The sequence below is a fragment of the Hemitrygon akajei genome, chromosome 5, assembly GCF_048418815.1.
Source record: "Hemitrygon akajei chromosome 5, sHemAka1.3, whole genome shotgun sequence".
NCBI classification, from domain to species: Eukaryota; Metazoa; Chordata; class Chondrichthyes; order Myliobatiformes; family Dasyatidae; genus Hemitrygon; species Hemitrygon akajei.
The window spans coordinates 164,543,074-164,570,274 of NC_133128.1; the positions used below are offsets into that span (position 1 = coordinate 164,543,074).

The window sequence follows — 27,201 nt, forward strand, 5'->3', positions numbered from 1 at the left end:
TGGACAGGACATATAGAGAGTAGTTACACCCAAGGTGCAGGACACAGGAAACCAGGTGACAGTCAAGAAGGGGAAAGGGGTGAAGGAGCCAATGCAGAGTACCACTGTTGCCACCCCCCTCAACAGCAGGTATGCCACTTTGAATCCTGTTGAAGGGGTTAACCTAACAATGGAAAGTCACAGCGGTTCGATCTCTGACATTGAGTCTATCTCTGAGATTCAGAAGGGTAGGGGGAGAAGAGGCACACTGTGGTGACAGGAGAGTCGTTGGCTAGGGGAATGGACAGGAGGTATTGTGAGTGAGAATGAGATTCCCAGATGGCAGGGTCTGGAACACCCTGGACCAAGTCCTTAACATTCTTAAGTAGGAGAGTGAACAGTCAGACATTGTGGTCCATGTAGGTACCAATGTCATAGGTAGGAAGAGTGATGAGGTTCTGCAAAGGGAGTTCAGGGAGTTAGGTGCTCAGTTAAAACTCCGGACCGCCAGGGTTGTGATCTCAGGATTGCTACCCATGCCATGTGCTAGTGAGGTCAGAGCTAGAAAGATTATGCAGTTTAACTCATGGCTAAGGAGGAAGGGCATAAGATTTTTGGATCATTGGACTCTCTTCCAGGGAAGGTGGGACCTGTACAAAAGAAGTGGTTTGCTCCTGAACTGGAGGGGGACTAATGTCCTACTGGGGTTGTTTGTTAATGCTGCACAGTGAGGTTTAAACTAAGGTCGCGAGGGGATGGGAACTAGAGTGCCAGATCAGTTAGTGGAGAGATTGTGGAGGCAGATGTTGGTAAGACCTGACAAAGTCAGGTATCAAAAAGTTTGAGCATGGTGTGACTGGTGTCCAGAGCTGCATATATTTTAATGCAGGAAGTATCGGAGGAAATGCCGATGAGCTCATGGTGTGGAATTATGACATTGTAGTTGTTAGTGAGACTTGGTTGCAGGAGAGGCAGAACTGACAGCTCAATATTCCAGGCATGACAGAATGGGAGGGATTAAAGGAGAAGGGGTGGCATTATTAGTCAGGAAAAATGTCACAGCAATGCACCATCAGGACAGACCAGATAGCTTGACTAGTGAGGTGTTATGGGTGGAACTGAGAAATAAGAATGGGGCTATATTACACACCACCCAACAGTCCTAAGGATTTAGAGGAACAAATTTGTAAAGAGATTGAAGAAACAATGATTGCAAGAAACACAAGGTTGATTATAGTAGATGATTTTAACTTTCCACAATTGAATCCCATATTGTAAAAGGACCAGATGGGATAGGGTTTGTCAAGAAGCTCAGGAAAGTTTCCTTTCTCAGTACATAGAAGTCCCAACAAGAGAGCATGCAATATTGGATCTGCTATTTGGGAACAAGGCAGGGCAGGTGACAGAAGTTTGTGTTGGAGACACTTTGCGTCTAGTGACCACAATGCCATAGGTTTCAAAGTAAATATGCAAAGAGATAGGTGTAGCCCACAGGTTGAAATTCTGAAATGGAGAAGGGCCAATTTAGATGGTGTCAAAAATGATTTGGCAAGTGTAGATTGGTTCAGGCTGCTTTTTGGCAAATGTGTACTTGGTAAGTGGGTGGCCTTCAAAGACAAAATCTTGAGACCACAAAGCTTGTATGCAAGTTTGAAAGGTAAAGATAACATGTGTAGGGTACCTTGGTTTTGAAGAGATATTGAGGCCTGGTTAAGGGACAACAGGAGGTGCATAGCAGGTATAGGTAAGTAGGAACAAATGGGGTGCTTATGAAGTATAGGAGATGCAAGAGAAGACTTGAGAAATAAATCAGGAAGGCTAAAAGAAGCCATAAGATGCTCTCGCAGACAAGGTGAAGGAGAATGCTAAGGGATTCTACAGATATGTTAAGAGCAAAAAGGTAAAAGAATTGCAAGGGGCAAAACTGGTCCTCTAGAAGACCAGAATGGTCATCCATGTATAGAGATGTGAGAGAACTTAAATGAGTTCTTTGCACTGTATTTACTCAGGAGATGAAGTGAGGCCGAGTGGCATCAACTTCATGGGCCATGTACAGATTCCAGAGGATGAGGTGTTTGCTACCCCGAGGCAAATCAGGGTGGTTAAATCCCCAGGGCCTGACAAGGTGTCACCTCGGCCCCTATGGGAGGCAAGTACAGAAATTCTTGGGACCCTAGCAATGATATTTAAATCATCCTCAGTGACGGGAGGTTCCAGAGGATTGGAGGTTAGCAAATGATTTTCTGATATTTAAAAATGGCTTTAAACACAAACCAAGAAATTATAGGCCAGTGAGTCTGACATCAGTTGTGGGAAATTGTATCAGTGAGGCCTAACTTTGAGTATTATTTGCAGTTTTGGTCACCTATCTACAGGACAGATGCAAATAAGATTGAAGGAGTACAGAAAAAATTTACAAAGATATTACTGGGTCTGGAGGAGTTATACAGAAAGATTGAACAGATGATAAGGCCTTTGTCAGTCAGGGTTGACCATGGGTGTTGCATCTTAGCTGGCTAGGTACGCAAGCCTGGACAATACGATATGGAGAGTGAGCTGTTGTCCATATTGCAAGCTCCCCCTCTCCATGCATCTGATGAACCCGAAGGAATGGCAGAGACTGATACAGTTTGGTACCAGCTGCGTTACAGGAGGTGCCAGTTTGTGTTGAAATGTTTTTTTTCTCCGGGTTTACTTCTGAAGCCTTCCCCATGAGTGGGTATAGCTGCTAGGCAGCAGAGGTTGAAATCAAGAGCTTTCCTTCTCCTAGATGAACTACCAACCATGGCTGACAAACTCCATCTGCCTGAAATGACTGGTTTTAAGGTGCCAGTAACTCACCTTTGCCCTTTCTCCTGTCAGTAGCTAAGCCAGATATGAAGGTCAGGAGTTGGTCTTTGTTGTCAGAGACTATTTGAGCTGCATGCCATCGGGAGCATTTAATAAGTTCTAGGAGCTTATCCCCACTACAACTTCCTGCTATTACAACCTTAAGGAACCAAAGATTAAATAAGTCATTCCTTGGAACATAGAAGATTGAGAAGAAATTTGATAGAGGTATACAAAGTCATGAGAGTTATAAATAGGGTAAACGCAAGCAGGTTTTTTTCCACTGAGGTTGGGTGGGACTACAACCAGAGGTCATGGGTTGAGGATAAAAGGTGAGAAGTTTAAGGAAAGAAAGAGGGGAAACTTCTTCACTCAGAGGGTTTTGAGAGTTTGGAATGAGCTACAAGCGCAAGTGGTACATGCGAACTTGATTTCAATGTTAAAGAGAAGTCTGGAAAGGTACATGGATTGTAGGAGAATGGAGGGCTATGGTCTGGGTGCAAATCATTGGGACTAGGCACATTAACTGGGTCAGTATCGAGCAGAAGGGCCGAAGGGCACACTTCTGTGCTGTAGTTTTCTATGATTCTATGAAAAATGATACATTAACAGACTGATAAACAACAAATGTGCAGAAGAAAATAAGCTGAAAAGAAAAAAAAAGTACTGAGAGCATGAGTCGACAGTGAATCTGTAGGTTGTAGAATCAATCCTGAGTAGTATGATTGAAGTTATCCACGCTGGTTCAGGAGCCTGATGTTTGCAGGCTAGCTACTGTTGTTGGTGCTGTGGGAACTAAGGCTTCTATACCTCCTGTCTGGGAATGTGGCAGAAGAAAGGATATTATAAGCCTGTTAGCCTGACTTCAGTGGGTTGGGAAGATATAGGAGTCCATTATTAAGGACGAGGTTTCAGGGTGACCTCTGATCTCTTTCAGGGTGACCTTTTGGAGACATATAATAAAATCAACTAATGTCAGCATGGTTTCTTTAAGGGGAAATCATGCCGGAGAAATCTGTTGGAATTCATTGAGGAACTAACAGGCAGGATAGACGAAGGATGTTGTTTACTTGGATCTTCAGAGGACCTTTGACTAGGTGCCGCACATGAGGCTGCTTGACAAGATAAGAGCCCATGGTATTATGTGAAAGGTACTACAATGGATGGAAGACTGGCTGACTAGCGGAAGGCAAAGAGTGGGAATAAAGGGGGTGGGGCCCTTTCTGGTTGGCTGCCAGCGATTAGTGGTTTTCTGGATGGGTTTGTGATGTGACCTCTTCTTTTCTCATTGTATGTGAATGATTTGGATTACAGAATTGATGGCTTTGTGGCTAAGCTTGCAGATGATATGAAGATTGGTGGAGGGGCAGGTAGTGTTGAAGAAGCAGGGAGTCTGCAGAAGGGTTTGGACAGAATGTGGGAATGGGCAAAGAAGTGGCAGATGGAACATAGTAGGGAAGATATAAGCATGCATTTTGGTAGAAGAAATAAAGGCACAGACTGTTTTCTAAATGAAGAGAATATTCAAAAATCAGAGGTGCAAAGGGTTTGGCAGATTTTGTGCAGGATTTCCTGAAAGTTATCTTGCAGGTTGGGTTGGTGGCAGGGAAAGCAAATACAACTTAGCATTCATTTTGAAAGTACTATAATATAAGAGGAAAGATGTAACGCAGAAGTTTTATAAGGCATTGGTCAGACCACACTTAAAATTCTTGATTAGTCAGGTGTCAAAGGTTATGGGGGGAAGGTGGGAGAATGGGGATGAGCGGGATAATATATCAGCAATGATGGAATGGCTCGATGGGCCGAGTGGTCTAATTCTACTCCCATATCTTATGGTATGATGGCAGTAGTAGGAAGAGGACATGAACTGGATGGTGGGGGTTTTTGAGGAATGCTGATGTCTAGTGGCAGTGCTGCATGTAAGTCTTAATGGTGGGAGGGTTTTGTCTCTGATAGGCCATATTCACCATTTTCTGTAGCCCTTTTTGTTCCCGGATGTTGGTCTTTCCATCTCAGGGCATGTTTGAAGAGCAGATGCTGTGGTTAATTTTTGTCCGACTTTCTCCTGACATGGAAGTGTGACATTTGCACACAAAATTCTCCAATTCCAGCTTCATACACTGATTGTTCTTTGATGCTTGAGCGATTGCTTCAATTAGCCTAGAGTTTTTTGCTAGTGAGATGAATCTTTAATATTGTGAACCGGCACTTAACAAATTGTGAGGGATTTAGCAATCTGTTATATTGGTGACTGATGTTAATCCGCTTTAATTAACCAGAATTGCCTGGGAATGCAGGATATAATCTGGCCATGTTGGGCTTGAACTGATGTAAAACCTCATCAGGCATAAAAGAAGATACTAATTACTCATTAATCCAGGTTAGGATTGAGTTCCTGATTCAAGGGTGGAAGCAGAATTATTACAAATTCATATTACCTCACTGTGCACGACAAGTATTTCCTCTGTCCAGGGAGTCTAGAACTAACGATCAAATTAAGTCAGCCTTTCAGGACTGGGATGGAAAGAAATTTCTTAGGACGGATGGTGGTGAATATCGGAATCCTTTATGGAAGTTCAGTCATTGAGTATATTCAAGACAGATCTTCCATTACTAAGGGAATTATGGAATGTGGAGTTAGTGTTGGAAAATGGCACTAGGTGAAAGATGAGATATTTTGTGAAGTTCTGGGGTGGATGTGAGGGACTGAATGGCCCTTGTCTTGTTTCTGTTTCATGTGTTCTTGTGCTTTGCTCCCTGTCAAGTCTCCCCAGGCATTTTATTCATGCATGTAGATGGGGAAGCAATTAATACGTTGTTGCATAGACTGAGTTGAACTGTGGAAAAAGTCCTGCGGCAAGGAATGCTTGTGCAGCCACTTGTATTTGATAATCATCAATGTTAGGCCATTTTATTGTTATTTATTATTTTTGCAGATATTTTCCAAATGTGGCTTAATACTTTGTTTTTGTTTCTCTCATGTATTATTTTTACCAGTTGTAATCATCCTTGAGTATGGCCTTGAAGACAAACTTCACATCTTCAATAGTGTTCTCACTGCCTAATGCAATGATATTCCTGGATGATGCTTATTTGTATTCTAAACCATTGTGGCTTCATTGGTGCAATTGCCAACAACCCCAGCTGTATGTACAGAATTTGAGCACTAATCTAATCTGACAGTCCTGAGGACTGTGACCAAATGTGGTCATAAACTTGGGTCCTGTTTCCTTGAGTAAATCGTTGAAGAGTATGTTAAAAATTCCACAGTTCTACTTGAATCAGAACCAAGTTTTTCCTCCTTATTTTCTCTTACATCAAAGGCAAGCCCCTTTCCGAAAAACTAAAACTACATCGAGATCGGAAGCAACAGTAGGGTAGTGGTTAGCGCAACCCTATTACAGCTTGGGCCATCCGAGTTCCGAGTTCAATACTGGCATCCTCTGTAAGGAGTTTGTACATTCTTCCCATGAACGTGCGAGTTTCCTCTGGGTGCTCTGGTTTCCTCCCACAGTCCAAAGAGTAATATTTTAATTGATCATTGTAAATTGTCCCTGATTAGGCTAGGGTTAAATAGGTGGGTTGATGGCTGGTGTGACACGTTGGGCTGGATGTTCAATACTCTATCTCTGATTAGATATATTAATTAAATAATTTGCTTTTCTTTCCACCTTTGGCTACACAGGGAACAGACTTCCAGTTTTGCCTACAAAATGTAATGTATCGGTTGCATTCTGAGATTTAACAGAAGGCTTCAAATAACTGAAACCTTTCAATTCCTATTATAGAATCAGCCTTTGATTGCTCACGCTGAATGCGTGTACAAGTATTGGTGGTGTTTTTATCTATCTCACATTTCATTCTTTTGAAATCAATTAAATCAAATGTGCAGTACAACTAGCAGCAGAAATGAACTTTTCTCTTCAATCATAACCAAAAGGTGGCACCCAGAATCTTGCTTGTTACAATCCTCGTAGTGACCCTACTGTTCTACAGCACTGACTGTGCTAGAGTATAAAGAGCAATGAAGTTCACCAAGCATGCTGCTGAGCAGGCACCCCGGATGTGACTGGCCTCCAGCTACATAGTCTAAGTGAGAGCAAATACTAAGGAGGCCCTTCCCATCACTGACTATTGCTTTGCATCATTGGATCCTTATGATTGTGCACAATTTGGGGGATTTGGTATTGTACATGAGTTATCAGAACAGCGACTGGGAGTCGGCCACGTAATTTTTCCGATTTTCCTCATGAAAAGGTATGTTGAAACAACTGAATTAATTGTCGCCTTCCGAAAAATAATCCGGGATGCAATTAATAACAGGAGTACATTAAATATAGCATTCTCGTGTAGCTTACTTCCTGAAAGGTAAACCATCCTCCTCCTTCTACTTTGAAATGTTTGCACCAATCTCATGGACAGCAAATGGCCCCATGTCACATTTCATAAGGATGTGCACACCTAACCTTACATAAGCTACATATATTTGAATTGAAGTTACAATATTTCTCCCCATCGTCAAAAGAGAATTATTGTACTCAGCATCATTTTGGCAATTTTTAAACAAAAATCAGCTCTTCCGCATCTGTAAGTTTAATGATGATGCTTTGCATTGAAACGTCAAAGGTATGACTGATTGTTTTGCAGCAAATTGACAAATCTTAACAATTCAGCTGCATTTGTTTCGCAGTACTGACAAAGTCTGCATTTTTTAAAGACAAAACATTTGAAAACTGCACCATAAACAAATATATTTTTCTTATTTAGACAGATTTTATATTTGACATAACGGTACCTATGGTTTTGTAATCTGTGTCCTGAATTACTAAGGAAACAATGCTTTAACAGCATTTTGCTTTCCGAAGTTCGGTTTTAGGACAAAGACTTTTCAGCATGTGAACACTCAAATGATGTGACCCAAGCTATTTGGATCATATGGTAATCCTTCTTCTATCATTTAAATTTCAGAACATCTGACTGGTGTAAGCACAGTATTACAGTAAGCTGCACCATTATCATGCTCAATGGAAACATTTGCACCTTGAGTTTGATAACTTTGTGACTTATATGTTGTAGCACAATTAATAATGAAGGTACTGCCCTGTACAAATGTCACATCAAGCCTCAAACCCAACAACTGCTAACAATATTTCGCACTTGATAAAGTTTTAGTTATCTGATGTCAGCAGTCTTGGATGTAAGAGATAGCAATTAGTTTCTGAACTGCGTACAGGGTTTATTTGCAAATACTGGTAAACATGGGAAGTTCAATCTTCCTGTTCACTTGGTTGTGTTGGAGAAACTTGATCCCCTCACATTCTCTTTAAATACTTCCCCTTTCACAAACCTCCCTAGTTTTAGATTCCTCTACCCGGGGAAAAAGGCTGACTATCTACCTTGCTTATGCCACATGGTTTTATAAACCTCTCAGCCTTCTTTGCTCCAGGGACAATGGTCCAACCTATCCAGTCAACTCAAGTCTTCCAGTTCCAGCAACATCATTATGAATCTTTTCTGACCCTCACATCCTTCTTATAGGTACTGAGTATAAATTTTCAGGTGTGGTTTTACCAACGGTCTCTGTGTGACATTTTAACTACGTACTACACTAGATGCTCCTCCTGATGAAAGCAAGCATGCCATATGCTGCCTTCACCACCTGTGTTGCTTGTGGTCCAACTTTCAGTGAACTGTGTGCTATGTACTTGGACCAGAGCTATGTCCCTGTTCTATAACACTCTGCAGGGCTCTGTCATTCACGGTGCACCAGATGACATAACCATTTACTTGAGCAACATTCACTGGAGCAGGTTGTATGCTGTTTTGTGTTCCTTACATCATATGTGGTGTGGAACAAATCTGATCTGTACTGATTTGCTTTTCATAATAACAGGGTTCCTCTGCCATGCTTCCACATGTCACCCAAAACCTAAATGTGAGAGTGACTGCAATTCTTTTGCCCCAGGATAGAGCTGCACGCCAAAATTTGTGTGCTCTGCTCTTAATTGCCCCTCAATTCTTATCTCTGACTGTACTCTCATTCCATTAATTCAGCACCCTTCCACCTATTGCTGCAATATCTTTTTTAGATTGTCATTTGATATCCTATTCTTTGTGGCATGGTCTCACCAGTTCCTTTGCCACATGCCTCCAATCAGTCCGGAGTTTTACTTCCAGTCAGATTATGCTCAGCAGCACTGAAGGGTTTAAACAAATGAAAATACCAATGGACCTCACTTATAAGTTCTCAGAAGCAAACACTAGTGCCAAAGAAACATCTTTTCATCAGATGGTCTGCTGGGGCCAATACTGTCGCGTGACCAGCTGAAAAAAATTAGCTAGCTTTGGAGCCTTAACTGTTCAAGCTATTTAATTGTCCTATAAATTTTAAGGCCAAGCAAAAACCACAATTCCTCTTTTTTATGCATTGTCTGCAGCTGCGTACATGCAAATTCAAAATGAACTTGTGTGTTTTCTTTATTTGAATGGGGTGGAAGAATAAATTTGATTGCTTAGCTTTCTGTATCTGTGCTAGACATGGTGTGCTGGTTATCCATCATCTTTCAGACCCATGAACGAAAAAAAAACATCCTTTCTGACTCCCTTTGCATCCCAGAACATGTTTTTCTTTATGCTCTGTGTTGAACACTTTCCTCCACCATTTTTATTCCAATTTTTCTAAAATAAAATTTGATCTATTAAAAAGACAAATAAAACAATTATGGATGAAAAAATGCTTTAAAATGCCCTTTATTTAGTGCATCTATTTTGCAACCCCTCCAGCAAATGACTTCAATAACCCATCACTTGGAACTGGTTATGTGCCTACTTCTCCATTCTTCAGTTAGTTTGTGAGGCCTTTGCTTGTCTGCTCTTTCAACAGTAGAGCCAAGAGCTCCATTCTTCCATACTGCAGTTTGCTGTTACTTGATTGTGTCTATATATGTTTATTGCTGGTGCTGATGTGCATTAATCAGTTCACAATAATGACATAGCCCTCAAACAGACTCAAAAAAGGTGTGAGGGATGAGATTTAAAAACACATTGTCAAAAAAAATTTGTATTTAATTTTAACAAACAAGATAAGTGAAGAAATGCAGGTGATACCTAGATACCTTCTAGATACCTAGAAGAATATGATAGAATAAATATGCATATACAAATCGTCAAAAAAAATTTGTATTTAATTTTAACAAACAAGATAAGTGAAGAAATGCAGGTGATACCTAGATACCTTCTAGATACCTAGAAGAATATGATAGAATAAATATGCATATACAAAGATAATTTGCCTTCGGTCTAATGCATTTTGTGGAACTAACCTCATCTAATTTTACACTCCATGAACTTCAAGACAGATGGTATATAGGCACAGGTAGTTTGGTACAATGGCACAGTTGATAGAGTTGCTACCTTACAGTTCCATTCTGATGAGGGTCTTGGCCCAGAACGTCGACTGCTTACTCTTTTCTATAGACACCGCCCGGCTTGCTGAGATCCTCCAGCATTTTGTATGAGATGCTTTGGATTTCCAGCATTTGCAGAGTTTCTCATGTTTGTTATAGCTCTTAGTGCTGTCTGTATGGAGTCCGCACATTCTCCCTGTGAACGCACAAGCTTGCTAGCGCAGTCTCTTGACAGCATCAGTGATCAGGGTTCAATTCCCGCCACCGTCTATAAGGAGTGTGTACGTGGGCTTCCTCCAGGTGCTCTGGTTTTCTCACACATTCCAAAGACATTTGGCTCAGGATTAGTGAGTTGTGGGCATGCTATATTGACACAAATCCATGGCAATATTTGCAGGCCTCCCCCAGCATAATTCTAGGACTCTGCTGGTTGTTGACGCAAAATGACACATTTTACTTTATGTTTTGATATGCATGTGACAAATTTAATCTTTAGTCCTTCAGTGCTCTGACTTCTTTGCATATCTGAAAGATGTGTAAGCTGTTAGGCCGATTGGTTGCTGTAAATTGCCCCTGCGTGCAAGTGAGTGGTAGAATGTGGAAGAAGTTAATGGGGACAGAGTAAAATGTGATTACTGTAATTGGGATCCTTATAGCCTGCATGGCATGATGGGCTGAAGGGCTTGTTTCTGCATGGAGTGGCTGCATGATGGTAAGCGGGGTCACTGATAGGGTGGAGTGAATCAGTTTGTAAAGATGTCTTCTGGTTTGTGAGACATCCATAAAGGTTTGAAATTAATTTTCCCTGCCATTCTCACCCTTACCTGGTTGTCACTACAGATTCCAGCAGCAAGGAGTCACCTGCCAATCACATGTAAACGAGAAGCTGCTCCTAAAGTCCAGCAGCAAGGGCTCTGTCACTGGAGCAGGCAAGCATTGTGTAGAGAAACTGTGAGACTTCGCTTTCATTTCAGAGCAGTTGCAGTATGAATTTAATTTGAAGTGATGAGAGAGTAGCTATTTGTATGTACAAATATAAGATTCTGCGGAGGGCTGCTGAAAATCTTGAGCAACCCACTGCAGGATCTCTGAAGGTCAGGCAGCATATGGAGGAGAATAAACTGTTGATGCTATTAGCCCAGACTCTTATCAGCCCCGATGAAGGGCCTCGGCTCAATACTGCGTCTGTTTATTCTGCTCCATAGATGCTGCCTGACATGCTGAGTTCCTCCAGAATTTAGTGGGAATATGTATAAATAAACCTTTTGTTAAAACCACTGATCCAAAGGCCATAAGTGGTTGCCTGCTACTGATTTTAAGTTACTTATTAATATTTGATAAGTGAGTCAGAGATTTACAGTATGTGTCAAGTTAATTTATTGTATCGAAATGTTCATTAACTCGTGCTCACTTATTTTTAGATTAATGTGCTGAAAGTAAATGTCTTCTTTATTAATTTTATGAACACCATTACTCAAACCTACTTAATGGAAAATTTATGAAATTACGCCTTTCATTTTTATTTTATTTACTGTGTTGACTGCTTTCTTTAGTGTAAGGTTGAATATCGTATTTGAAAATCATCCAGTGTATTGACTTAGTTTTATTATTTAATTCAATGTTTGTGTTCAATTGATCTCCTTGCAATGGGTATTAGAAACTAGTCATGGATCCATGGAAAACACAGTCGCAACATGTTCTAGTAGTTTGCATTAATGACTTTTGATATAATGTCACTTTTGAGTTGTTTCAACATGGAGATGAAGTCTAGGATGAAACAATGAAGGCTAATTATGGAACTTCACTGTGGATAGCATTGATTCTCTTCTAGAAGTTAGCACAATATACTCTGTATATACATATAGGGTAATTCTAATTCTGTTTTGGTATGAAATTGTTTTAGGAAGTAAAATAAAGTTATTTATTTTAACAACTTGGAACCACTCCAATATGCTGAGAAGTGACTGAGATCTGCTCCAATTTGCCTACTGGAGCTACAGGTCCACAGGTCCATCTCACTGGCCCTTCACTTAACCCTGCAACGTCTAGACAACAAAGATGCATACATCAGGATACCCTTTATTGACTACAGCTCAGCCTTTGATACCATCATCCCCTCAAGACTAATCAATAAGTTTCAAGACCTTGGCCTCCATATCTCCTTGTGCAATTGGATCTTGATTTCCTTACTTGCAGATGCCAGTCAGTTCAGATTGGCCACAACATCTGCTCCATGTTCACCATCAGCACAGGAGCACCACAAGGATATGTGCTTATCCCCCTGCTCTGCTCTACTTATGACTGTGAGGCTAAGCACAGCTCCAATGCCATATTCAAGTTTGCTTACAACACCACTGTCGCAGACCGAATCAAAGATGATAACAAATCAACATATAGGAGCAAGAATGAAAATCTGGCTGAATAGTGCCATAACAACAGTTGCTTACTCAATGTCAGCAAGATCAAGGAGCTGATTATAGACTTCAGGAGGAGGAAACCAGATGACCATGAGCTAATCTCACTGGAAGATCAGAGGTGGAGAGGTCAGTAATTCCTTGATGTTATTATTTTGGAGGTCCTGTTCTGGGTCCAGCATGTAAGTACAATTATGAAGAAAGCACAGCAGCTCCTCTACTTCCTTAGGAGTTTGCGCAGATTTGCATGGCATTTAAAACTTTGACAAACTTCTATAGAAGTGTAGTGGAGAGTACTATGACAGGCTGCATCACAGCCTGATATCGAAACACCAATGCCCTTGTACGGAAAATCCTACAAAAAAATAGTGGATAGAGCCCAGACCATCATGGTCAACCCCTCCCCACCATTGAACACATCTACGTGAAACATTGCAGGAAAATATCCTTTATTATCAGGAACCCCCACCACCCAGGACATGCTCTCTTCTTGTGGCTGCCTTCAGGAAGAAGGTACAGGAGCCTCAGGACTCAAACCATCGGGTTTAGGAATGGTTATTGCTTCTAAACCATTAGGCACAAGAACCAAAGAGGATAATTCCACTTAGCTTCACTAGCCCCATCATTGAAATGTTCTTACAATCTATGAACTCAATTTCAAGGACTTTTCATCTCATGTTCTTGATATTTATTGTTTATTTATTTGCTACTATTATTTCTTTCTCTTTGTATTTGTAAAGTTTGTGTCTTTTGCACATTAGTTGAATGCTGAAGTGGTGCAGTCTTTCATTAATTCTATTACGATCACTTTTCTGGATTTATTGAGTATGCCCACAAGAACATGAATGTTAGTGTTGTATATGGTGACATATATGTACTTTGACAATAAATTTACTTAGAGGCTGATAAATCCAAGCAGTTGCTGTCATTTCAGCAAATGTCTCAGAGGTATCAACAGTCAACATGCGAACGGAGAAAATGAAGATGTATATTGACTGACATAGTAATGACATATTATTTCTAGGGGAGATGTTGGAGGACAATTTCACATGGAATTTGGACATCATGAATGAAGCCGGTATTTGATATTTAAACTTAATTGTATTGAATTGCTGTCTGAAATTATTCAGGTCATAAGCCTAGGTTGCAGTTTGCTCCATTTGAAAGATTTACCAGGCAATTTCAGAGGCCAGTTAATTGGAAAGTACATTGCTTTGGGAATGGACCTACACATAGAACTGGCTTGGTAAAAGCAACAGATCCTTCCCAGTATGTGAGAACAAATCTCGCTGAGACATATTGGTAATTGGTTTATTATTGTCATTTGCTAAGGTATAATGAAAAACTTTATACCCTTCCATACAGATCATTGCACAACATCAAAACATTGAGGTAGTACAAGGAGCAATGATAATAGAGGCAGAATAGTGTGGGCAACCTACAGAAAATACTGGATGAACACCTCGCCTTGTGTCTTTTCCTCCCTCTCCCCACCTTCTAACTCAGACTGCTCATCTTTTTCTCTCCAGTCCTGATGAAGGGTCTTGGCCCGAAATGTTAACTATACCCTTTTCCATAGGTGCGGCCTGGCCTGCTGAGTTCTTCCAGCATTTTGTGTATGTTGATTGGATTTCCAGCAACTGCAGATTTTCTCTTGATTGTGAGCAGAACAATGTGGTACAGTTAAAAGAAAGTGCAGTGTAGACTGGCAATATGGTGTAAGGCCATGCTCCATCTTGTCATATAAACAGCCCAGCTAATAGGCTTATGTCTGGATAGAAGCTGTCCTTGGGCTTTTGGTATATGTTTCAGACTTTTGCATCTTCTGCTCAATGGGAGGAGGAAGAAGAATGTACCAGCTAGAAGTGATCTTTAATTTTGTTGGTTGCTGTTCGGAGGCAGTGAGAAGAGCAGACAGAGTTCATGGAGGGGAGGCTGGTTTTGTGATGTGTTGAGCTATGTTCACACCTCTCTGCAGTTTCTTGCAGATTTTAAACCATTGCTTGTTTGCTTTGGCACAGGTCCAGGCCATGTTGTTTACACAAAATCTTAATGACAAAGAAGCAAAGTTTTAGTCTGATTTTCAAAAGCTCATTGAATGTTTGGCGCAGTAGGATTTTCTAAAAATGTTAGTACTGAACCCAACTTGATTGGAACTAAACTCAAAACCAAAGGGGAACTGAGATTAATTTGAGACTTGGAGAATGGGGTATTTACGTGTGTTCTTTGAAGGGGGTGGGTAGGTGGTGAGGGAGAGTAAAGATAACCGTGGTTAAGTAAAGGAAGTTTAATTTCCTCTACATCAAGCAAGTTTGGCTCTTTATTTGTAATACTGTACGTTTAAAGCACCGACTTAAAAGTATTTGGTAGATATTTAATATATAAATTGGTGCAAAAATATGAACAGGAAAGGTGCTGGTAATTTGAAAAAGTGGTGAAAATATTCTAGGAGATAACAGGAGATAATGCTTCAAATAGAAACATAGAAAATAGGTGCAGGAGTAGGCCCTTCGGCCCTTTGAGCCTGCACCGCCATTCAGTATGATCAAAGCTGATCATCCAACTCAGAACCCTGTACCTGCCCCATCCCCCCTGATCCCTTTAGCCACAAGGGCCATATCTAACTCCCTCTTAAATATAGCTAATGAACTGGCCACAACTGTTTCCTGTGGCAGAGAATTCCACAGATTCACCACTCTCTGTGTGAAGAAGTTTCTCCTCATCTTGGTCCTAAAAGGCTTCCCCTTTATCCTTAAACTGTGACCCCTCGTTCTGGACTTCCCCAACATCGGGAACAATCTTCCTGCATCTAGCCTGTCCAATCCCCTTAGAATTTTATACGTTTCAATAAGATCCCCCCTCAATCTTCTAAATTCCAGCGAGTATAAGCCCGGTCGATCCAGTTTTTCTTCATATGAAAGTCCTGGCATCCCAGGAATCAATCTGGTGAACCTTCTTTGTACTCCCTCTATGGCAAGAATGTCTTTCCTCAGATTAGGGGACCAAATCTGCACACAATACTCCAGGTGTGGTCTCAGCAAGGCCTTGTACAACTGCAATAGAACCTCCCTGCTCCTGTACTCAAATCCTCTTGCTATGAATGCCAACATACCATTTGCCTTTTTCACCGCCTGCTGTACCTGCATGCCCACCTTCAATGACTGGTGTACAATGACACCCAGGTCTCGTTGCACCTCCTCTTTTCCTAATCGGCCACCATTCAGATATTAATCTGTTTTCCTGTTCTTGCCGCCAAAGTGGATAACCTCACATTTATCCACATTAAATTGCATCTGCCATGAATTTGCCCATTCACCTAACCTATTCAAGTCACCCTGCATCCTCTTAGCATCCTCTTTACAGCTAACACTGCCGCCCAGCTTCGTGTCATCCGCAAACTTGGAGATGCTGCATTTAATTCCCTCGTCTAAATCATTAATATATATTGTAAACAACTGAGCTCCCAGCACTGAGCCTTGCGGTACCCCACTAGTCACTGCATTGTACATTGTTCCACAGTGAGATGATTAATTTTCATTTCAGTTGATTTACAAACAATTTGATTCAGTGTACGACTGGAAAGCTTTATGTGAAAGTAAAAAATAAATGGAGTGTTACAAGATTTTATTCTCTGAATGCAAGACCAAAATATGCTAAGGAAATGACACCTCCAAATAGCACTGGGGAGTTTGGGAGTAAGGTTAAGGGAGTGCAAATAGAGTGTGAATAAATATAAGCCATATTATATTGGTAAAGTACATTATCCTAGATGTCCATTGGAGAATAATCAAAAGTTAGTGAAATCCAGGTATAGCTATGGATTCTTTATTATTAATAATATGGTTAGTATGAGTTTTCATTTTAAGAGGAGAAATTGCGAAGCTCATTTTTGCATAGGTGTAAGCAATCAGAAGGTACATAATTAGGGCCACAATGTTTCTTCATGATTTCTGTCTTGGTGGGTATCGTTGACTTCAGGGTGGCCAGGGTTAGGATCTGAACAACCGAGGCTATTCCATTTTTAGGCAGATTTGGCAAAAAGGGTGGGGAGGTGGGTATTGTGAGTAAAGGAGGAAATCAATTCAATGTTGAAGAAGGACATTGGTTCAAAACATCATGAAGGAAGATCAGGGTGGGTAAAGCCAAGGAGCAGAAAATGTCTCTAGCCACCCCCCCCCCCCCCCCAAATCCTAGCAGTGACAATAGAATGGAATTCAGCAGGAAATCGGGGATGCAAACATTGTGTACAACTATGATAATAGATTACTTTAATCTACAAAGATATTAATCAAATTAGCAATAATGCTGAGAGGCAGGTATTGTGATTTTAATTCAACCTGTTGAGAAACCAATCTGAGGACAGGTTATACTTGACTGTATGTTATGCAATGAGGAAGGGATAATGAAAGACCTTGTTGTGTCTGAGCCCTTGGCAATGATAGAATCCTTCATTAAAATGGAGAATGAAGTAATTCAATCATAAACAAGAGTCTTGAATCTGAACAAAAGAAACTACATACAAAAGCATGAAGTGTAAGTTGACTTTGATAGATTGGGAAGCTTTTGCTAAGTGGGTTGATGATAGATAGGCAGTGGGCAATATTTAAAAAAGATGTTAACAGGGATTGCAATAATTATTCATTCCTGTCTGGTATAAAATAAGTTGGGGAAGATTAGCTCAAATGAGGCAACTGAAGGAAATTAGGGAATAATATTAGATCCAAAAAGGAGGGGAATATCAGTGATGTGGTGTAATTGCTTCTTTCAGGAAGCTTTTGTAAGGTCCTGTCATTACAGATCTCAAGTCTCCTCTTGACAATAGCTTTGAGATTATAATGACATTACAGAAATGTCCTGCCTGTTGTTTCCTGATATGAGGAGGTGTTGGAGAATCCATGGAGTAGGAATTGGCTATTTTCTATCAGTGATGTCATTTGCGTTCCTACCAATTGCCTCTGGACGGTTTTATCAGAGCTGACCCAGACTACAGACCGTCCTGGAAAAGGTTTTTTTTTAGCTGTCACAACTCTGCATTCAGTTTCACAGTGAACCAACCATTTCCACATCATGTGAGGATTGATACCAGCTGTAGATTGACGCGTGTACATATGTGCTTTGTCGACTGATGTGTTGTGCATACTGAAGCTTCTGTCAGAAGTTTATATCGAGTGTGATAAGCACAGTTCTTAATTATACATAAAATCAATAACACTGTGTTATTGTGTTTATTGATGTAGGTGTTGGAGGATATGGATGGAGTTCTAGTGAGCCTCTTTTGCAGTAATAGGTTCAGGAACTTCAATCAGTTATTTATTGAGCCAAGAGCAAGGAGCTTCTTAATGCTAAGCACTTACAAGCCTCTATCTGATGTGCAAGATTAGATATTTCCATGACCTCAGACCAAATGTGCTATTTTTAAGAGCCAACAACCTGTCTCTGAATGTTAACAAAACAAAAGAGATGGTTGTTGACTTCAGGAGGGCACAGAGCAACCATTCCCCACTGAACATCGACGGCTCCTCTGTAGAGATTGTTAAGAGCACCAAATTACTTGGTGTTCACCTGACGGAGAATCTCACCTGGTCCCTGAACACCAGCTCCATAGCAAAGAAAGCCCAGCAGCGTCTCTGCTTTTTGTGAAGACTGAGGAAAGTCCATCTCCCACCCCCCATCCTCATCACATTCTACAGGGATTGTATTGAGAGCATCCTGAGCAGCTGCATCACTGCCTGGTTTGGAAATTGCACCGTCTCGGATCGCAAGACCCTGCAGTGGATAGTGAGGTCAGCTGAGAAGATCATCGGGGTCTCTCTTCTCGCCATCACGGACATTTACACTACACGCTGCATCCGCAAAGGAAACAGCATTATGAAGGACCTATGGTAAACTATGTATACCTGTCTGGACACGCCCCTCTGCTGACTGCTCCTGTGGCTCCTCCCACAGACCACTGTATAATGGCGATTGGGGCACTGCTCCTTCCTCAGTCTTCGAGATGTCGTGCTCCCTTTTGCTGTTAATAAAAGCCTATTGTTCACTTACAGTCTCCGAGAGTTATTGATGGTGCATCAGGACCCCATGCACCCCTCATACAATTTCTTCTCCCTCCTGCCATCTGGGAAAAGGCTCCGAAGCATTCGGGCTCTCACGACCAGACTATATAACAGTTTCTTCCCCCAAGCTATCAGACTGCTTAATACCCGAAGCCTGGACTGACACCTTGCCCTACTGTCCTGTTTATTATTTATTGTAACGCCTGCACTGTTTTTGTGCACTTTATGCAGTCCAGTGTAGGTCTGTAGACTAGTGTAGCTTTCTCTGTGTTTTTTTAATTACATAGTTCAGTCTAGTTTTTTGTACTGTGTCATGTAACACCATGGTCCTGAAAAACGTTGTCTCATTTTTACTATGCACTGTACCAGCAGTTATGGTCGAAATGACAATAAAAGTTGACTTGTCTTGACTTGACTTGACTTGATTTACATAGACACCAGTGCACCACACACAGAATAAGTTGCATTGAACTTAATCACATACTGTGAGTTGAAACTCTGGGTCCTTTTGTGGTAAAGATGAGTGATAGGAAACAAGATCAGTATCTCTCAGATGTGTGAATAGTAGATAACATAAGTAGGATAATTTAAAAATAAATTTATAGATGTTAGATTTTAAGCAAAGAAATAGAAAAAAAACTTTTATTAGCTTTCCCTTTCCAATAATTCTTAAGGCAAAGATGTTCATCTGCTCAGAGTTCCTTTTTCCTTATTGTTTTTTCAGGACCATGCAGGGCCCAGTAAAGGTTATTTCTGCTCCATTGATCTCTTGCACTCTGATTCGACTTCGGCTCAGTTTGTGTTCCAAGTTAAATGTCAACAAAGCTCCTCTGGATGCCAATTCTTTCTTTACAGCTCGGGCTTCCTTGCTGTTGTTTTTCATGTTGGCATGGCGGCTCCCTCTGTGTGTCAGCCATCCTGCCGAGAGCCAACCCTGCTTTCACCGTCCAGAGAAATGAGTCAGAGTCACAGTAGGTTCTGCAGGGAGAAGCCTTGAACCGTGCCAATTAAAAGCTGTCTGGAGGAATGGTAGACTGGATGCAGAGCAATGACTTGATTGTATTTATGTGGTATAATCCTGTGCCTTGTGGGTCTCAGAGTCTGATAACCTGAACTCCAGGTGTGGGGGGGAAGCTTGTGTGGCAGCTAACTCTGAATGATATATTTCTTCTTCTTTATTCAACAGTTGAATGATAATGACCCATCCCTTATAGACTTAAAAAAATTATTTGGAATAATTGACCTCAATTCATTTAGTATGCTCTAAATTCTGCCAGTTTAATGGATTGACTGGCCTATAAGGGGCAGGAAAGGTGCAGCACTTATCGTACCTTTGGGATGGAGGGGATAGTGTAGGTTTATCTGGGCTGGGTAGACTAGTGGAAAAGTGGCTATATCCCGGTTAAAGAGGACAGTCGAAGGTCAAGTATTCCCAAGCTGGAGAGAATTGGGGCTGGAAGTGACAGCTGATGGGATAGCAGCACTAGAGTAGCTGGGATTTCCAAATCTGAGGGATTGGGTATATTTGGGGTAGAGGATAGAAAAGCAGGCAAATCTGGACTGGAGTATTGAGTGGTGGGGGAATGCCAGGGTCACATAGCTTTGAGAGGATGGTAGGGGAAGGGCAGAGATATTTGAACCAAAATCAGAATTATATTTAAAATCATTGGCATATGTCGTGAAATTTGTTGCTTTGCAGCAGCAGTAAATTGCAATACATAATGATAAAAAAGCTGTAAATTACCATCATAAATATAAATATATATATAATGATATATAACAAGTAGTAGAAAAAGAGCAAGTATTGAAAAAAAAAAGTGAAGTAATTTACATGGGTTCATTGTCGAATCAGAAATCTTATGGTGGTGGGGAAGAATTTATTCCTAAAACCTTGAGTGTGTGTTTTCAGGCTCCTGTACCTCTTCCCTGATGGTATCAATGAGAAGAGGGCACATCCTGGGTAATTGGGGTCCTTAATGACGGATGTTGCCTTGACGGATGACGTCTGGCTAATGGGCCTTGAGTTTTGGACTCCTGATTTAGCCCACGGGCCTTGATCTTTGGCATTGACCACAGGAACAGTTGATCAGACTTTGAACTCCAGACTTGCCGAACTCCAAAAACCAGGCCTCGAACTCCAGTTTCGCCTATTTGGAAACCCAGTGGTTCATCAGATCTCATTCCTGTTGCCCGCAGGAAATCACCGACTCTGGAACCTGCCAGCAACACACTAACTCCACGGGAAGCCACCATCTTTCATCCATGTTGGTCTGTTGGCTAGACATCCCAGCCCAGTCCATGGATACCTGTCCTTTGAATGTGAATTGGAGACTGAAAATTCTGGCCTGTCCTTTAATTCCCTCACATCCCTGTCCCTGAAACCCTAACTTGACGCTTAATTTGAACTCATTCCAAAACCTATGGGCTCACTTTCAAGGACTCCACAACTCATGTTCTCAGTATTATTTATTTACTGTTATCATTTTTGTATTTGCAAAGATTGACAACCGGCTAATGTGCTAAAGAAGAGTGAGTGTGAGTGAGTGAGTGAGTGAGTGAGTGTGAGTGTGTGTGTGTAGTCTTTCACTGATTCTATTGTATATCTTTGTTCTACTGTGAATGGTTACAAGAAAACGAATCTTAACAGAGGTCACAGCTTGTCGCCATCTTGGTCACAGAAAGGTAAGACTGTAAAATAATCCAGTCATAGCCTTTGGAAGAAGATTTTTAAGTGAAATACCACTGAAATACCACTGAAATTGTAAAATGTTGGCTTGTACCGTCTCCTTAAGTTACACAGAGTAGATAGATACACCAAGGTACACAAGGAAAATCTCCCACTTGAATACAACTGTTTGAATACTGTCTGTAATGATGAGGGTTCATTAGTATGCATTCTATAAGATGCATGGAATCAGCGGCAATTAGACCATAAGACATTCATTCATTAGAAGATCACTTCTGATTATTATAGTGTGTTAACTTTCAGCATTGTTCAGAAGGGATCTTTACGGACCTTAGCAGCTGGAAATGGTTTAGTGTGTAGTGTATTATGTCAGAAAATGAATGGGTTTAATTGACTTATTGAATAGCGGCAGTGATGTGTACAGTATGTGTAATGTATATATGAATATGATATCTTATGGAGTTCAAAGTTCAAGTTCAAAGTAAATTTATTATCAAAGTACATTTAGCATATATGTCACCATTACAAACCTGAGATTCATTTTCTTGTGGGCATACTCAGTAAATCTAAGAACCATAATAGAATCAATGAAAGACCGTACCCAACAAGGTGGACAAACAACCAATGTGCAAAAGACGACAATCTGCAAATACTAAAGAGACAAAAATACAAATAATAATAAATAAGTAAGCAATAAATGTCGAGAATATGAGGTGAAGAGTCCATGAAAGTGAGTACATTGGTTGTGGGAACAGTTCAGTGATGGGTAGTGAAGTAGAGAGAAGTTATTCACTTTGGTAATAGTTCCTGAACCTGGTAGTGCGAGTCCTGAGACTCCTCTACCACTTTCTTGATGGCAGCAGTGAGAAGAGAGCATGGCCTGGGTGGTGGGAATCCATGATGATGGATAATACATTCTTGTGACAGCACTCCATATGCTCAACGGAAGGGAGGCCTTTACCTGTGATGGTAGGATTTTCCATTCAAGGGCTTTGATGTTTTCATGCCAGCTTGAAATGCAGTCAATCAATATACTCACCACCATACACTTAGAGAAGTTTGTCAAAGTTTTAGATGTCATGCTGAATCTTTGCAAACTTTAGGGAAGTAGAGGCACTGCGAACTTCCTTCATAATTGCACTTACGTACTGGGCCCAAGACAGTTCCTCTGAAATGATAATACAGAGGAATTTAAAGTTGCTGACCCTCTCCACCTTTGATCACCCGATGAGGACTGGCTCATGGATCTCTGGTTTCCTCCTGCTAAAGTCAATAATCAGCTCCTTGGTCTTGTCAAAGTGTAGTGACAGATGGTTGTTGTGGCACCACTCAGCAAGATTTTCAATCTCCTTCCTATATGATGATTTGTCACCACCTTTTATTTGGCCAATGACAGCTGTGTTGTCAGGAAACTTGAATATGGTATTGGAGCTGTGCTTAGCTGCACTGTCATAAGTGTAAAGCAAATAAGGCAGGGGGCTAAGCACACCACCTTGTGGTGCACCCGAGCAACACACACACATTGCTCAAGGAGGTATTGAGGCCCAGTTCTTGGAGCTTATTGATTAATTTTGCCGAAATGATAGAATATCTATGGAGCAAAATGTTGAATCCATCTGGGTAGAGATTGGAAACAGTTAAAGGGAAAAATTCACTGGTGGGAGTTGTTACATAATAGTAATGCGTAGCATAGTAGTGCAGGTAATAAACTAAGAAAATATCTGATGCATGTAAGAATGGAATGGTATTTGTCATGAGAGATATTAACTTGCACATAGATTGAGTGAAGAATACATCCATGATAGCTTTCTTTAACAGCATGTTAGTGAGTCTAAAAGTTAAAATGCTCTCTCAGATTTAGTTCTTGCAAAGAGGCAAGTAAACTTAACAATCTTATAGTTAGGAATCCTCTTGGAAAGAGCGATCACAGTACGATGGAATTTCTCATACAACTGGAGGATGCGGTAGTTTGATCTAAAACCAGTGTGTTATACCTAAACAAAGGAGACTGCAAAAGAGATAGCTGGCATAGACAAGCTATATGGTGGGGTAGTAGAAGACTTTCAAAGAGATTGTTCATTAACGCGAATTCCAGTTAAAAGCATGCATAATTACCATGTGGGAAGCCAGCCTTGGATAACAAAAGAAATAAAGCTCATCAAATTAAAAATTCAGGTATACATAGTCGCCAATAATAATGGAAAACTGTAAGGTTGGGAGAACTTTAAACAGTAACAAAGAACCACTAAACAAACATTAAAGTTAAGACGGATTATGGAAGTAAACTAGCACAAAATATAAAATACAATGGTTAATGTTTTTATAACTAAGTGCAAAAACAAACTACCCAGGACGCAGAGAGTCTACAGGTTAAGGTAGGTTGAGATAGTGGGCAAGGGTCTGGAAGATAGAGTTGAAAATGTGAGGTTATCCACTTTGGAAGGAAAATAGATCAGGTTATTATTCAAAAGGTGAAGTATTGCAGTATTTTTCTGTGCAGAGTGACTTGGGAGTGCTAGTGCAATAATTGCAAAGGCTGGTTTACAGCTACAATAGATTATCAAGAAGGCAAATGGAATGTTGCCCTTTATTGCTTAGAGGGGTGGAATTTAAGAGCAGTAAGGTCATACATTCAGGGTACTAATGAGGCCATCTTTGGACTAATGTGTGCAGATCTGGTCTGCCTACCTCAGGAAAAAAGGAATTTATTTATTTAGAGACCGTGTGGAATAGGCCCTTCCAGCCCCTCAATCCACACCACCCAGCAACTCCTGATTTAACCCTAGCCTGATCACAGGACAATATACATTGACAAATTAACCTATTGCCCAGTATGTCTTTTGAGTGTGGGAGAAACCAGAGCACCCAGAGGAAACCCACACATTCCACAGGGATGGCGTACAGACTCCTTATAGGCGATGACAGAATTGAATTCTGAACTCTGATGCCCCAAGCTATAATAACATTGTGCTAACCACTTTGCGACCATGGCTCCCACTGTGTAATGGGGTTAAAGGTTGTACCAAGGAAATTCACCAGGATGATGGTGGAGGTGATGGTGTTTGCCTTTGAGGGATAATTGAGTTACTTGGGGCTGTACTCACTGGACTTTGCAAGAATGAGACGGGATCTTGCAAGAAACATAACATTTAGAAAGGGATAGATAAGGAACTGCTAGGGGAGATGAGAATGAGAAGACACGACCTGAGAATTTGGAGGATTCAATTTAGGATGGGGTTGAGAAGAAACTGCTTGTTCTGAGGAATACTCTGCCCAGTGATGCAGTAGAAGCTACCTTATTAAATATCTTTAAGACACAGTTAGATTAAGAAGTATGTGTCTTACATACTTCTTAAACCATCTTCTCAACCTTCCCTGTAATTTTACAAGGAACTATGTAGGTATATCTTTCTGCTGGAGCAGGCTCAATAGGCCAGATGATCTACTCCTGTTCCTATTTTTTATGTTCTTATTCACTGTTATTATGCCCGATTATATATATGGCCCTTTCTCACCTTTCCTACCAAAATGTAACACTCCTCACTTTTCCTCATTAAATTTCATCTGCCACCATTCTGCCCCTTCAATCATCTTGTCTATAACCTGAATGACTTTTATCACCATCCTTAAAATCCTGTACATGATTGTGACCTGTTCAAAGTTAAGAACTGTTTTCCCAAATAAATTGAAACATTAGTAGTGGGTGGAGGCAGTAACGGAGGCTACGGATTACACGTAATTTGCCAAAAAACTAGTGGGTACAATGCAAATTGTGGTGCACTTCCTGAATCAGTTTTAAGAGGATTGGAGAATTACAGAGAGAAAATGTTAGATCTATGTGGAGATTAAACATCAGACTGCCTTTTGGACCCCAGCTCTGGATTTCTTCCTCCGGGTTTACTCCTGAGGCCATGGTTGGCCATAAGGCAGTGGAGGTTTAAAATCCAAGTTTTCCTTCTCATAGGCGGGCTGCCGTTCAAGGCAGGCGAGTCCCGCCTGTGTGAAGCAACTAGCTTTGAGGCGCCAGTGGTCCGCCTTTGCCCCTTCTCTAGTCAGTAGAAACAGTTGCGCTGGGATGTTATTCAATGGCTATGTAGTTTTTTTTCTAATCTTACTGCTTTTGCTTTCTGTATATAAGTGCCAGGAAAAAGTCCCGAGGTGAATGAAAGCAATGAGCTTTACTTAGTTGGCAGCAACTGATGTCGGTACTAACTTTTAAACTGATCTTCCCAATGATAGTAAATATACATATGCTAGCAGTAGATGGGTGAAGTCAGGGTTGGGGGAGGGGGAAACGGCAATCACTTGTCTACGATAGCTGATGTTAATATCAGTGGAAGCCACAGTCCTTGGAAAATAGCCTTCTACCTCAGCAACATTAGTTAATTGTCTATGATCTCAATAATTTTTTTGCATTAAGGTAGAAAAAGATTGTGTCACAGCATTCATACACTTCAAGGTCTCAGACCTTATGCCACAGGGAAATTGTTTGCAGAGGGAGAGGCAGTTTTTTTTGAGTTAATGATGAAATAAAGTATTAAAACTAAAATATGATAGATGAATGAGGAGAAATCATATAATTGTAATATATTGCATTTTGTTTTAAAGTTTCTGTCTGATTTTCTATCTGCAGGTGATGATTCCCATGCTTTACCTGCAGCACACTTCTCATTGAACAAAGAGAACCCAGATGGACATCTGGATGATGGCAATGGGGAGGGAAAATCTCATGCAGACCTCGGCACTGCACTTGGGACCAACACCCCAGAAAAATCGACAATCAGGTCAGAAAAGCACCATTAAAAATTAAAAGGAGAAATCTGAAAATGTTAGATTAAACAGTAGTACAGCATATCATTTTGTATTTGTGGAGGGGAATGATGTGTTGTGATGTTTCCGGTACATTTTCATGTAGGCAGCCAGATGGAAATTCATCGGTCTTTCTATTCAAACTTCCAGCTTGACCTTTTTATGATTTTTTTAAACCAGAATTTAGTGCTTGGTTTGAGAAAAGTGATTTCCACCATACATTCAGGATGCAGAGCAGAAGGACATCAGAAATTTGAGCACAGGTAGTCCATATTGGTTTGATCCACCATTCAGTGACAATATGGTTTATTCACAACCAGAAGTTCATATTTTTATTGAATCTTCAAACCCCTTAATTTCCCCAGAGACCAAAATCTATTGATCTGGTCTTTGAAGTTGCTCAACTTCTGCATCTTCACAGCCCTACGGGTTAGAAAATTGCAATGATTCACCGTCCTTTTCACCTGGGTTATATAACCGATCACAATTGTGTTCACTTGATTTACTGTGAAGAAGCCCATCAATTTAGCAACAGCAGAAGAATATATTAGTTAATGTAATTGGAAAGTTTCCAGATAATGTAGCCTATGTCTGACATTAATCTTTCCACCTTTCAATATTGTACATTAGCAGAATCCCAAACTTACCGATAAATCTCTCTTCTATTAATGTAGAGAAAGTTCCCCATGTACTTTGCACTGTTATGTTTCTCCTTGGGTTCTCTCACCTAATGTTTCAGACTTTTTCTTGACATCTTTATCTACCATGGTCACACATACAAAGGTGGGAAACATGGATAGAAAAGAAAGGAGCTGAGCTCTATTTGATACAGCAAGGAAGGTAACAGAATGTTCTCCTTGAAGCAGTTTCAGTCGTTTCATTGAAAGGGATTAACAATTAACTAGTGTCCTTGTAAGTACACAAGGTTCATTGTTGCACATGACCAGGTTAGGAATTGAATTTGGACGAAAAGCTTGTTCATTGCTCAGCAGAATTACCTAGAAAATATTTTCACACTATTA

The 27,201-nt window shown here is 40.7% G+C and overlaps 1 protein-coding gene across 3 annotated transcripts in view; it reads left to right on the top strand.

Moving 5' to 3' along the window:
• Positions 1-27,201, top strand: part of pde1a (phosphodiesterase 1A, calmodulin-dependent) — a 648,403-nt gene that overhangs the window by 114,559 nt on the left and 506,643 nt on the right. For all 3 annotated transcript variants that reach the window (XM_073047065.1, XM_073047064.1, XM_073047066.1), the window contains one exon: positions 26,004-26,154. In XM_073047065.1, the coding sequence (XP_072903166.1) occupies positions 26,004-26,154 (151 nt within the window). The remainder of the gene's footprint in view (positions 1-26,003; positions 26,155-27,201) is intronic.